Below are 13,830 nucleotides of genomic sequence, written 5' to 3' on the forward strand. Positions count from 1 at the left end.
GTCAACAGAAATACTGTCAACCTGTTGTGGTGACATCAAGTGATGATGCTGTGGAAGATAATGCTACTATGGTTTGTAACTATACATCAGATACAATGTCATCCAAGAGAAGTGGTAGACATGGAGACTTGAAACATTATGAAGAAATACCAGGAGTATCAGGTTAGTAAATAAACTGGTTTTTTTGACTTCATTTATATTTCATGCATTGACATTTAATAATTATCCCTAATTCTTCAATGCATATTAAATTGTTGCCTATGTATACCTATGTTTTAGGATATTGTCAGAAATGTCTATTTTCTTCTAAATTTCAGATCAAAGTATTTATAAGAACAATGACACAGCTACATCAAAAGATTCCAGTGAAGAAACACCAGTGAAACATGTCTAAATTAATCAGCTGTTGAAGTAACAACTAACTTCATCTCTAGCTGTACATATGCAATATTCACTTATCAGTTCATAAACGATACCAATAAAAACATTCTTAGTGTTTCCTGTATATTAGTCATCTATGTATACAGTTAACAAGTGACTGTATATGACTAAGAGTTCTGAGACAAAAACATAAAGTTAGGTTAAGTTTCGTTTTAGTCAATTTAAGGCTCTGTACTTTGATAATGACACTTTTATTTTTGAATAACTAATAATATCTTCTGTCTGCAAATAATAAAATCAAGCCTTTTGATAGAAACTGTGAAAAGCAAAGCCAACACTGATATGTTAAAGTTTCAATCCAACCCAGGTTTACTTAGGTTTTCATTCTGTCAGTTTCCTTGAAACTTTGCTCTGATGTCAAAACGCTTGATTACATTTTTGATTCCATTCTCTTGCTAAATCTTTTGCCAATTTTAGAAATTACTTTTATAGTATAGTTATCTAACAATAGCAGTATAAATCATCATCATCATCATCATCGTTAACATTTGTAATTATCTCTTCACTATTTTGTTTAAGACTAACTGTAAGCAATATTTTAAACTTAATTAAAAATGTCCATGTCACATATTCTTGTGACAAAATATAGACATTCTCATTGAAATATAAATTAAAATGAATTTAAATGAGAATACTGACATAGAATTGTTAGCAGTAATGTAATTCAGCATAAAGATTGTTATAATGGCAGTGAGGATTGTGAAGAAGGATGAATATCACACAGTCTTGCTTCTTCCTTGTATAAATTTAAGGTATTTTGTCTAGTAAAATCAATATAAAGGAGATCATCATCATTGGTCTTCTGTTTAGGTCATTCAGCCAATCAGACTCTCACTAAAAACACAGAAGGAAATCACTAACAAAGCTAAGCCTTCACATTGCTGATATTATTAAACTAAACAATTTTTTTATGTGTAGCTGTTTATATATATATATATATATATATATATATATATATATATATGTAAATAGCTGACAAATATCATCTTTAAGGATAAATACATGCAGACTTTTATTAGATGGACGTACTCCCACAAAACATACAACTTCAGTGAGACATGCAACCCTCTCCTAGCAGCAGACTCTCTGCCTGACGTGCTACACTACTCCATCACCATAACAGCCATTGTCACACCATTACAGCAGCACTTACAATGGATCTTTCTACAACAATACATCTTTCTTTCTCACTGAATAACCAATGATATAATTATTAAAAAGGTAAGTTTCTATTTAATCTTTTTATAATCTCATTTGATGCAATAAATCTCAGTGAATAATGTTTCTGATATTATTGTAACATATTTATTATTAACCTGAGAACAAAGAGACTGAATAATAATTCTCACGTTTTCAGTAACGTTGTTCAAATTGTTTTATTTCACAATTAGCTAAATGTCGTTGATTGAAATATTTAATGGCTCAGTTTTTATTGAGGGAAACAGTATTGTTGGGGGTCTATATTATATTTGTTACTCATTTTCATCAATAACAATAGAAACTATCTACAAAATAGATTGCAAAGTGTATCTTTTGTTTTTTGTTATAAGGAAGATATAATGTTGTATCTTTGTAGTTGATGTTATATGAAAGATGTATTGAGATGTTTGGTATGGCAGAAACATGTTTAAATATGGTTAGAGCTTGTAAGTCGTTAGAAATAATGAGGTAGCAGTTTGTTGTAGATTTTGGTTATGGTGCACATAATATGATTCCCTGCTGCTAGAAAGTTGCCAAAATTAATGTTATGTTGTAAAATACAATACAATGAGAAGCACCATCTTTGTTTGGAATTTAGGAATTATAAACAATATCATTTATATTGTGTGTGTGTGTTTACTTGTTAATTATATGTATATGTATGTCAAACCATTAGCGTCATCATCGTCATTACCATCGTACTGCATCCAATTACCATGTTGGGGTGGATTGAATAGAATAAAATTAAGTAATTTTAAGGTTATCTTGTATTTTGTGCTATTTTTCCCAGTCTTTCGTTATGGTTTTCATGGTGCTTTATATGAAGTTGAAATGTCTTTTATATGCAAACCAGGTTTGTAATTCAGAGTGAAGACAATCCATCATCATCATCGTCAGCTACATTATGTCACTAGAGTCAGATGTATTTCACAATGTTCTGCATTTATAAATGTTTCCACATATTTCACAAAAACTGCTACATTTTAATATTGTTTATTATTTGTGAGTGTCCTGAACCTCTGTTACTTGTTATTCTTTGCTTCTCATAAGATATTTCCATCTTCACAAATAACCATCCCATGTCACATATTCTTTGCCAGTCCATTGTATCAGATAAAATGATGGAATTACTCATATTCACCACCGAAAACATATTTTAACCTAACCAAAACTAGGTTATATTCGAGAACTTGTTACTTATTTTTTCTGATGATTTTCGTTCTTAAAGTGATTCTGACTCCAATTTGAGTTAATTACATAAGAATTCATCTCAAAATTACGTAAACTTCGTTGATGACAAGAAGCTGAGAGATTAAAGGGATGAGTGACTGAAACTTACATCCAATAGCTTCTTAGAGGTTTTATTATACAAAGGCTTTAAATATACCTTACAGAATGCTCCATATGTACAAAACTATGGATTAGAAATCACTGAATGGGAATAAGAAATGTGTAAGAATACTCCTTGCCAAATGTAGCAAGCATTGCTTCTGTGCACCTGCAACACATTTGTCTGGTTTCTTCAAACATTTACAAGTAATTTGTGTTGATCTAAGTACCTGGAAACAAGGTATCTACCATAATGTATGACAATATGATAAATTATTTTGCCATGCATTCTTTTCTCTGTTTTATAAATATACCATATCCTAATAGCATTACTGCAGAAGCTAAAATTGTTACAGAATGAACAATTTTACAGCAATTGTACCATTTATAATCACTAAATAACAACGTACAAAGATATGTCTGTCATTATTTAAATTGTAATATGCCTATATATTTCAGTCTGCCCATTATATATCATTGATATCATATAAGAACAAACAAGATTCTGGCTTATTTGTAAGTTTCTCATATAAATATACCAATTCTTAAGTGATTGCATTTTATTTGAAGTATATTATATTTAGTAAATATTATTTTAATAAGAAGATTAAGAAGCTTAAGAAGCTCAACTATGTGGTTTCAAATTCAGTCCTACTGTGTGGCATCTACTATGTGGCTACTGATGTGCCTACTATGTGGCATCTTTGGCAAGTGTCTTCTAAAGCTGACCAAAAGCCCTGTGAGTGAATTTGGTAGATGGAAACTGAAAGAAACCCATAATGTATGTGTGTATTTGTGTGTTCCCTTGTCTTGACATCATGTGATGATTGTAAATGAGCATCACTGATAATGTTGTTTGTCTTCAATCTGCCAGGGGCGAAATATTACCTTAATTGGAAACAGGTGAGGGTTTGGGATGGGAAAAGCATCCTGCCAAAGGAAACTTGATTGAACACATGGAAAGGTAGATGTTAAATGATGATGAATACCACAATAGAACAAAAATGTTTTCTTCGAACCAAATAGATAAGTGTAGATTCAACTCTTCGTTAGATATTAGTGGTATTTGTGGTTGACGATGAAGCTATTGACACTTTCAAATGGTTATTGAGATGTTCAAAAAATCAATAGTAATAGGAGTCCATGTCCTGTAATAAGGAACATCTGTCAGTCTTCATACCTTTTATAGTTACTTCTTTAGGAAGAGGATATTTCTGGGAAAACACTGAAATGGGAGCATTAGAGACAATTAAATTTCATTGCCTTGGTTTGGAAGTTGATTGAACCAGGCAGAATAGAAAGAGAAAACAAAAAATGGAGGAGGAAGATGTGGAAAATAAATGACGCCCACAGTCGGGAATAAGTTTAGATAGATTTTAATTGATGCATAGAAATACAGGGAGAAAGATTTAAACACTTGTAGCCTAGATGACAATTGAGAATTCTCACCTGCTAAGGTTACAAGTTGGATGTATGGCTGGGGTAAAGTCCCAGCTGAACTGAAGGTAACATGGTGGTAGAATGTCATGTTTGATAGGGCAGTAAAGGCTAAGAGACAGGCTTAGGAGAGAAGAAAGATGGTAGTAGAGAGCATTAAGGCGTCGAGCTGGCAGAAACGTTAGCACACCGGGTGAAATGCGTAGCTGTATTTCGTCTGCTGTTACGTTCTGAGTTCAAATTCTGCCGAGTTTGACTTTACTTTTCATCCTTTCGGAGTCGATAAATTAAATACCTGTTACGCACCGGGGTCGATATAATCGACTTAATCTGTTTGTCTGTCCTTATTTGTCCCCTCTGTGTTTAGCCCCTTGTGGGTAGTAAAGAAATAGGTAGTAGAAAGCATTACCAAATAGCTGATAGGAAACCATGGTGACAGCTGTACTTGGTTAAAAGTGTGGCAGAATGAAAGAGATGTGCACATGCCTTGCATCATGTGGATTGATAGTGTGAATTACTCAGAAGTGTGAGAGAATTGAGACATCGTTGATGAAAAGTGTATTTAGAATGATGAAGGCATACTTGCCATTGATACAGAAGACAGGAACGTGGCATGGAAGTGTTATGAGAGGCTGCTGAATGTGGAGAATGTATGGGATAAAAAGAGAGTTACCTTATGCTGACCCTCTCAAGGGACCAGCAATTTAAGTTGACAGCAGCATGGTGAATAAAACTGTTTAGGACATGAAGACAAAGCTGCAGATGCATCAGGAATCGCTGAGGTTACCAGAGATAGGAGGTGGTTTCTGTTACCTAAGGGACCTCATTAGCAGTGGGAGAGGATGCCCTGAAAATATAGTTGCTAGAATAAGAATAGGATTGAGAAAGTTCAGAGAGCTTTGACCTCTGTTGGCAACAAAAACTCTCCGTCTCTCTCTCTCCAAGAGAAAAACAGATTGTAAGGTGCCTGTGTATGAACTCCAATGCTACAGTGTAGTGAAAGATGGGCACCGAATGCAAAGGACATGTGAAGGCTAGAAAGGAATAAAAGCTAATACACTGCAATGGATGTGCAATGTTAGTGTGCATGTATGACAAAATGCAAATGGTCTGAGAGTAAGAAATTAGGCATTTGCGGAACCAGATGCACAAGAGAGAAAACTGCATGTTTAGACATGTGATGCTTATGGATGAGGATGCTTAAAGTGGATGGGACTTGTGGAAGAAGAGATGGGATGAAGTGGTGAGAGCTAATCTCAAGGAGATGACAAAGGACCAAGATAATTGGTGATATTCTATGCCTGAGATCCTAAAATTCTGGTTATGCTTCATTATGCTGGGCCCTGTCCCTCTGCCCTCCACCCATCCATCCCTCCTCAGTACATATTACATCCCCTAATCCTTTGTGTTTACCAGTTACTTGCCACCATTCCCAATTTCCACCCCACATTTTCATTATCATCCTTTCCCACACTATGCTCCCTGATCCCTTCCTTTCTGCTCTTCTGTTATCTGCCCTCCTCCCCTATTGTACTTGATCTTAACACTTCTCATATCTGCCATCACTCTTAACACCCTCTCATATCTGTTACCATGGTCACTTAGAGTAGCCATCCTTACGTACTTCTAGATCTCCTCCTCTCTGCTCCTGCTCCTTATCTCTTACTTCCTGATCCATCCCTGAGACACCTCTATCTCGACCAATACCCATACTTCCTTACCCCAACCAATACCCATACTTTCCAAACGGCATACCTCCATCCCTGTTCAGCACTTACTAAACTCACCTGTACCCCACTTTCTAATTACCTCCTGATCCACTGCCCATACTGACTAGATCCACTTCTTTCTGGTTATTCCTATTCACCCTTATACAATGTGAGGTAGCCTTATATATTCACTATAGTAAGGCACCTGTGCTGGTCCCTCTTCTTTAACTTCTCAACAATTGGCATAAATCCATCTCTCCCCACTGTCAAATACCCCCCCCCCCCACACACACACACACATGTAGCCAAGGTGACTTTTTTCCTATTCCTTTTCTTGTTATTTTCCTGTCTTGCAACCTCATTAGTGTCAGTGGCACAAAAAATGCACCCAGTACAGTAGTACTAACACCAACTACTCTGTAAAGTAACTACTAGCACTAACACTAGCAGTAATACTAACACCAACTACTCTGTAAAGTAGCTGGTGTTAGGAAGGACATCTAGCTGTAGAAACTAGATCAAAGCCGACACTGGAGTGTTATGCAGCCCCATCACTTATCAGATCCTGTTGAACCACCCAACGTGTGCTGGCATAGAAAATAGTGATGATGATGAGAATGAGAATGGTCAAAATATCTAGTAAGTATAGTTAATTAAGATATAGAGGAAGGTGTGTCATACCCAATGATTGATGTAGCAGTGTCATTGTAAACTGCTTTAAAGGCAAATGAGATGGCTTTGAGCAAAGAAACTCTAGAGAAATCAGACAATTGAATCAGCTCAAGAAAGTCACAGAGAAAATGATAGCATGATTAATCCCAGACCTAGATGAGACACACTTTGGTTTGTGCCCAGAAAAAGCACCACTGATTTATTCTTCCTAATGAGCCAACTGTAGGACAAATACATAGCTAAGATTGAACCATCTTTCATGGTTTTCATTGACTTGGGAGGTAGCATCGTATATTCAATAATTTGGAGGTCACTAAAGGAACTTGGCATAAATGAATGGCTGATGAAAGCTCTACAGGTTTTATACAAAGATGCTGTAAGTGGGAATCAACAACAATTGAAATTATGAATTTAGCATGGAGGCAGGAGCTCTTCATTATCAGTCCTTATCCCCCTCCAATTCATCATTGTCCTGTTGGCCATCACAGAAAAATTTTAGACTGGCTCCCCATAAGAACTCCTTTATGATGATCCAGTTCTCATTGTTGAATTTACAGTGTAATTAGAAAGAAATTCTAGGCATGGAAGTTAAATCTAGAATTAAGAGGCTACAAAGTAAATTTTAACAAAGACTAAAGTGGTTCTAGTAAATAGGAAAGAAGACAGGACCCAGGTACCTTCAAATAAAATTTCTTTACTTGACATACAGAAAAAGTGTTGATATAAACTTGAAATGCTGTAACCTGTGTAAGATATAGGCACACAAAAAGTATAGTGGAATCATAGGCACTCTAACAGAGAAAGTGAGTTTCATGAGCACATCAGAAATAGATTCTTTTAAATGTTCAGATGGGTCACTAGAAGCAGCCACAAGCTTTTGTCACCTTTGAGACATAATTAGCAGGGAAGGTAGTTACTCTGAAAGAATAGTAACCATGTTAAGAGTGGGTAGGAAAAAGTTCAGGTAACTAATATTACTGCTGGCAACAAAGGTGTTTTCCCTCAGAGTGAAGGGTAGATTGCATTACGCTACTGTTAGAGCTACGATACCCTATGGCAGTGAGACAAGGGCTTTCAGAACTTGAGAAGACTGGAAAGAAATGAAACCAGTTTGCTCCATTGAATGTGCAAAGTCAGTGTACACAATGACAGAATACAGGTGTCATCATCATCATCATCATCAGTGTTTAATGTCCACTTTTCATGCTGGCATGGGTTGGACAGTTTGGCTGAGGACTGGCAGGCCGGGAGGCTGCACCAGGCTCCAATCTGATCTGGCAAAGTTACTACAGCTGGATGGTCTATCTAATGCCAACCACTCCGAGAGTGTAGAGGGTGCTTTTTACGTGCCAGTCAGACAGCACTGGCAGTGACCATGCTCAAATGGTGCTTTTTATAGATACACACACACATATACACATACATATGCATACATATATATATATATATCTACACATATACATATATATATATACACACACACATATATATGTATATGTGCATATATATATGTGTGTGTGTGTGTGTTGAAAGAAAAATTGGAAATTAGAGGAATGAGATGTAGTGCACAAGTAAAATGGACTGCACTGGTACAGATATATGATGCATATGGATGAGGACATCCGAAAAAGAAGTGCCAATGTCTTAAGAGGAATGGAGCTTGCTACAAGGGGACAGGGAACAGGCTTATCTCAGAATCCTGAACCTCTTGAAGCACAATGTGCATCATACACAAGTGGCCCCCACTCATCCCCATCACCCAACATCTTTTTCACTTCTGTGTTCTGCTGCTGTAAATAATTCTGAGCAGAACTGCTTACTCCACCAACTTTCCCCTGATACCACTTATGTTCTTCTCTACCTGGAATCATTTCACATGATATCCACCATTCATTCTTGACACTGTCCTCTCCACCCACATTTCACACTGATCACTCACCCAAGTCACCATTTTATCTCTCTTTTCATTGTCCCCATGCAATATGCTTGCCTCTTGCAACCTGCCCAACCACACATCATCATCTCTCTCTCTCTCTCTCTCTCGTTCACTCTCTCATTCTCTCACATCCTTCTGTCAACTGTATTATTTTTATTATACTACTCCCTATCCTGACTTATTCTGCACTGTCTCCATGGGCTATGCTTAAGTCTTGTTAGTGGCATGAGAAAACACACCCAGTGCATTTCTATAAGTGGTTAGTGAGAGGAACACATTCAACCTTGGTAACCAGGCCAAATGGCTTACATCAGGATCACCCATACCAGAATGGAGGACAAATGTAAAAGGAGGATGGTGATGATGATGATACTAGTGGCAGTGTCTGTGCTACAGGGGAATTATTAGCCACTCTAATAGGATCTGCATATATATATATATATATATATATATATATATATATACACACACTCCTGGGACCTTGAAGACTGCTTTAATGCAAGAAAGTATACTAGTCCCTTAATATTTGATATTCAGTATTTCATCTATTCAATAAGACAATCAATACTTCATTTCATTTTACTATATATACTATTTATACTATATATTCTATGTTCTACATTAATATTATAAAGAATATAAATAAAATTGGAATTTCTTTGACTAATATATATCCCTCTATACACAATCATACAAACCCCTTATATATATATAGACATTGCAGGGAAACAACTTTAATGAATCCACTAAAACATGCCCATTACTTTTCTCTGTGAAATGAACCAAAAAAAGTTTTGTTTTTAATAACATAAACTAACACTTCTACTTTTTCAAGTATTTCATGTTTCACAGATTGTTCGTCCACCACTCAACCTACAGTAGACATAATAAGTTATCATTCTTCAATTAAATGTAGTTTTTGATCTTCTGAATGGCTTCTCAGAGTCTCTGTAATTAAAGTAAGCCAGTTATATGTAAGCTGCTGACCTGGCGACCTGGCCTGAATGTTTGCAATTAAGGTAACTCTTGTTGTGACAGACAATTAAGAGCAAGGTAGTTAAACCAAGTGGGAATTAAGCCTACTTGGAAATATTTGGTTGTTAATGAAGTAGAATAGCTGAGCAGTCTCCTTAAAGGTATAAAACTGTCATTTGGAACTTTGGAGAATAGCTGAAACTTTGGGTAAAGCAACTATTGATTTGGAATTCAGTATAGATTCTTTCTTCTTAGTGATTCCTTTTTCTCCTTTTAATAAGAATCAGAAAGTATATTAGGGGACAGAAGGATCTCCGGTATGCAGGTAATGCATTATGTATTGTATAGCCTTCCAGAGTGTGAAAGTGGAAGAGCAATGGAACTGAATGTAAATATAATCAGCTATTGATATTTGTAGGAACCTTTAGAATATAATTACTTCAATCTTTATGCTGATTATGAAGAAAGCAGGTAACAACAATTTATCATTGCATTGGTGGTATGACAGAGTGATGTAAACAATCTGATAGAGTATTTTGACAGTTGTGTTGGTTAGGGTAACAGATTTGAAAAATTACACGACAACAGATCACTCATAGTCACATGTATAAAAGTAATAATAACGAGAATCTGTTTAACTCTTACTAATCAGAATTCAGCATAAAAATTACATCATCTTGGAAAATTACATTATCTTGTTACAGTTTTATAGGTGAATCTTTTGTATGAGTCCTAATAATTCTGCTCTAAAAATATTTAATCCTAGCTTTGGTGATTCAGATGTTACGGAGTACATAATGGTTTTGTCTTACAGTTTTAAAGAAACATTGACAATTACATTATTCATACATGCTTTGCTATTCATATATGAAATAATACATTCATATAATTCTAATTTTATAATAATTTCATTTTTCAAACTGTGGTTAATTTACGATAATATCTAACCAAGTAAATGTGCTTCTGGTTTTAGGTTCAATCCACCAAAACATCTGATATATTTAAAAAGTAACAACAGGCAGCAGCAACCAAAATGTTCCTGTCATTGTCCATTGTACTGTCAATGGTCCACTGTGTGCTGACCATAGACCTTACCTACCATGTGGAAGAAGAGAGAAGTCCAGGAACATATGTAGCAGACATTGCTGCCGATTCTAAACTTTTAGACAATGTTAAACCATCTGACCAACATTTGATAACATTCAGTCAATTCAAACGAAAGGTGGCACAGTTATTTAACATCACCAAAACAGGTAAACTGTACACTGCTCAGACACTGGATGCAGAAGATCTCTGCACATTCAACAAAGAATGTTCCAGAACTGTTAAAGTTATTATAAAGAAAGTGGATAGTTTCACAAAAATATTAAAAGTCAAAATAGTAATAGAAGACATTAATGACCATGAACCGGAATTTCCAGAAAAACAAATCACTCTACAATTTAGGGAAGGTGATGGGAGAGGAAGGAAAAAGTCGATTCCAAATGCCATAGACAAAGATGTGAGTTATCAAAATTCTTTCATTGAATACAAACTTAAAAAATCTGATGACTCATTTTCCCTGTCAGTGTCTAAAAGAGCTGATGGTATTTCCTCGTTAAATATTGTTTTGAAAGAAAAATTAGACCGAGAGATGAAAGCGAAATACAATTTAGAAGTTATTGCTAAAGATGGAGGTTCTCCATCTAAACAGAGTGTGTTAAATGTTGAGATTGTTGTCGAAGATGAGAATGATAATCCACCTGTATTTTCAAAACCCCTTTATAATATTTCAATTAGAACCACACACGACAAGACAAAACCTATTCTTACTTTGTCAGTGACAGACAAAGATATTGGATCCAACAGTAAAATTACTTTCCATTTCAGCCCCAAAACTTCTGATTTGGCAAAGAAATATTTCGAATTGGATAAAAAGACTGGCAAAGTATTTTTATCTAGAATTTCTAGTTTGAATGAAAAAAATACTTTTGAATTATTTATAGAAGCCAGAGATGGAGGCAATCCCCCAATCAGTTCTATTGCAACAGTTTTAGTAAATGTTATCAATCAACACAACAATCCTCCATCTATTGATATTGATTATGTTTCTGCGATCAGTGACAATACAGGTACCATCTCTGAAAAGATCAAAGTCGGTAGTTTCATTGCTTATGTGATGGTCACTGACAATGATGTGGGACAAAATGGAGAGGTCAGCTGTGATATCAAACATGATACATTCAAACTACAGTCAATGGGATCTAAAGAATATAAAATCATTCTAAACAAACCAGTGGACAGAGAAACACAAGGACACTATAACATTCCTGTCTCCTGTCAAGATAAAGGATTACCTCCTCTCAAAAGTGTTAAAAGCCTCTCTATCCAAGTGACTGACATCAACGATGTACAACCACAGTTTACCAAAGATACATTCCAATTCCTCACCTACGAAAACAAAGATAAAGACTTCCCTATTGGTTTTGTCAATGCCACTGACCCTGATCTTGGATCTGCTGGACAACTCACATATTCTCTGCTGCGTAAAGAAAAATCCAATCTCCATTTCTCATCACCAGTTATGGCTTCATTTCAGCGACCATGTCATTGGACAGAGAGAAACAAGATGTGTATAAGTTTGAGGTTTTTGTCAAAGACAATGGAAGCCCATCTCTGAATGACACAGCGAATGTTGTTGTTGAGATTCTAGATCAAAATGACAATGCTCCGTATTTTACATATCCTAGTAGTGACCCTTACACGCTAAATGTGCAGTACCATCCGCAGAGTAAGAGTGACATCACAGTTTTGAGAGCGTCTGATGGGGACAGTGGAAACAATGCTTTCCTCAGATATGCAATCGTACAAGGAAATGATAAACAGTTGTTTAGTATGAACTCACACAGTGGTGCTTTATCCTTCTCCAGACAAGTTTATCTAAATGATGCTGGAAGTTATGAGCTGGTGTTTGTTGTTAAGGACAGTGGTAGTCCAGTTCAGTCGTCAACAACTAGTGTCACTTTGGTATTGGCTGTTAGTAACGAGACATCACCAATGTCGAAGAGTGGACCTTTACAATCTTCAGGTCGGGTCCATATGACATGGGTTATTATCATTGTATCATCAGCAGTAATAATATCAGTGGCTATTGTTGTTTCTATAACGCTGTGTATTATGAAATGTATTAAACACAGAGATAACACAGCTGCTACCACAAAGAATACAGCCTACCAAGGTAGAGCAGAGATGAAACAATTGTTGTATCAGACTAACACTTCTGTTGCTATGTCGAGGAATGCAGAAGAGATGGTGAAGCGGAATATCTATTCTGAGAGATCCAAGAGTGAATGTTATGCAGAAGGTCAGCTACAGAACAAATATGAATCTTCAGTTCAGTCGAGAACTTTACCAAAACCTACCCCAGTAAGTGGAAACATTACATTTTCTCTCTGTAAAAGTGAACAATGAAATCTCTTTGAATATGTTTTAACTCAATAATACATTCCAATATTAAATTGTTCTCTTTCCATGTTGATTGTAACTTCCATTGTTTGGTGTCTTCTCACATTTCTTTCTTGTTTGTTTGTCAACAGAAATACTGTCAACCTGTTGTGGTGACATCAAGTGATGATGCTGTGGAAGATAATGCTACTATGGTTTGTAACTATACATCAGATACAATGTCATCCAAGAGAAGTGGTAGACAAGGAGACCTGAAACATTATGAAGAAATACCAGGAGTGTCAGGTTAGTAACTATTAAATATACTGTCAGTTGTGAAGAATTCATTTCAACAGTTTACCCTCAAGTTTCTGGGGAATATTTTGTGTCAACAATTTCTGGAATAAATCTGTTTTATTTATTATTTATCTATTCTTAACTAATGAGATAACAAGTTGCTCAAATTTTCAGTTCATAAACTCCAGAATATATGTTTTATTATAATATATTATTTGTTACTTTCTCATTAAGCAATTAATTAATGAAATCTGCAAGTCTGTGATTTTGTAATGCATGTTTCCAATCTAAATTCCAGATCAAAATTTATATAAGAATAATGATGCAACTACGTCGAAAGAGTCCAGTGAAGAAACTCCAGTCAAACATGTATAATACTTTACTTTGTGTAAATACAACACATAGACTCTT

The 13,830-nt window shown here is 35.5% G+C and overlaps 3 protein-coding genes across 3 annotated transcripts in view; all 3 read left to right on the forward strand.

Moving 5' to 3' along the window:
• LOC115219379 overlaps positions 1–482 on the forward strand; it is a 77,161-nt gene extending 76,679 nt beyond the window's left edge. The window contains exons 19-20 of the mRNA XM_036509389.1: positions 9–162; positions 318–482. Coding sequence (XP_036365282.1) covers positions 9–162; positions 318–394 — 231 coding nt within the window. The 3' untranslated portion in view covers positions 395–482. The remainder of the gene's footprint in view (positions 1–8; positions 163–317) is intronic.
• Positions 483–1,478: 996 nt separating this feature from the next.
• LOC118766083 (protocadherin beta-15-like) overlaps positions 1,479–13,830 on the forward strand; it is a 60,530-nt gene continuing 48,178 nt past the window's right edge. The window contains exon 1 of the mRNA XM_036509304.1: positions 1,479–1,662. The gene's annotated coding sequence lies outside the window, so the exon portion shown is untranslated. The remainder of the gene's footprint in view (positions 1,663–13,830) is intronic.
• LOC115219381 (protocadherin beta-15-like) lies at positions 10,733–13,811 on the forward strand. Its single transcript, XM_036509390.1, has 4 exons — positions 10,733–12,099; positions 12,231–13,104; positions 13,275–13,428; positions 13,718–13,811. The coding sequence occupies exons 1-4, from the start codon at positions 10,733–10,735 to the stop codon at positions 13,792–13,794; spliced, it is 2,472 nt and encodes an 823-aa protein (XP_036365283.1). The 3' UTR covers positions 13,795–13,811.

This window comes from Octopus sinensis, linkage group LG14 (genome assembly GCF_006345805.1).
Source record: "Octopus sinensis linkage group LG14, ASM634580v1, whole genome shotgun sequence".
In the NCBI taxonomy this organism is placed as follows: Eukaryota; Metazoa; Mollusca; class Cephalopoda; order Octopoda; family Octopodidae; genus Octopus; species Octopus sinensis.

Coding starts and splice junctions, on each gene's coding strand:
- LOC115219381 (XM_036509390.1), top strand. CDS start 10,733: ATGTTCCTGTCATTGTCCATTGTACTGTCAATGGTCCACTGTGTGCTG. Junction 12,100..12,230: donor ATCAACGATGTACAACCACA/GTTTACCAAAGA, acceptor TGCTGCGTAAAG/AAAAATCCAATCTCCATTTC. Junction 13,105..13,274: donor CTTTACCAAAACCTACCCCA/GTAAGTGGAAAC, acceptor GTTTGTCAACAG/AAATACTGTCAACCTGTTGT.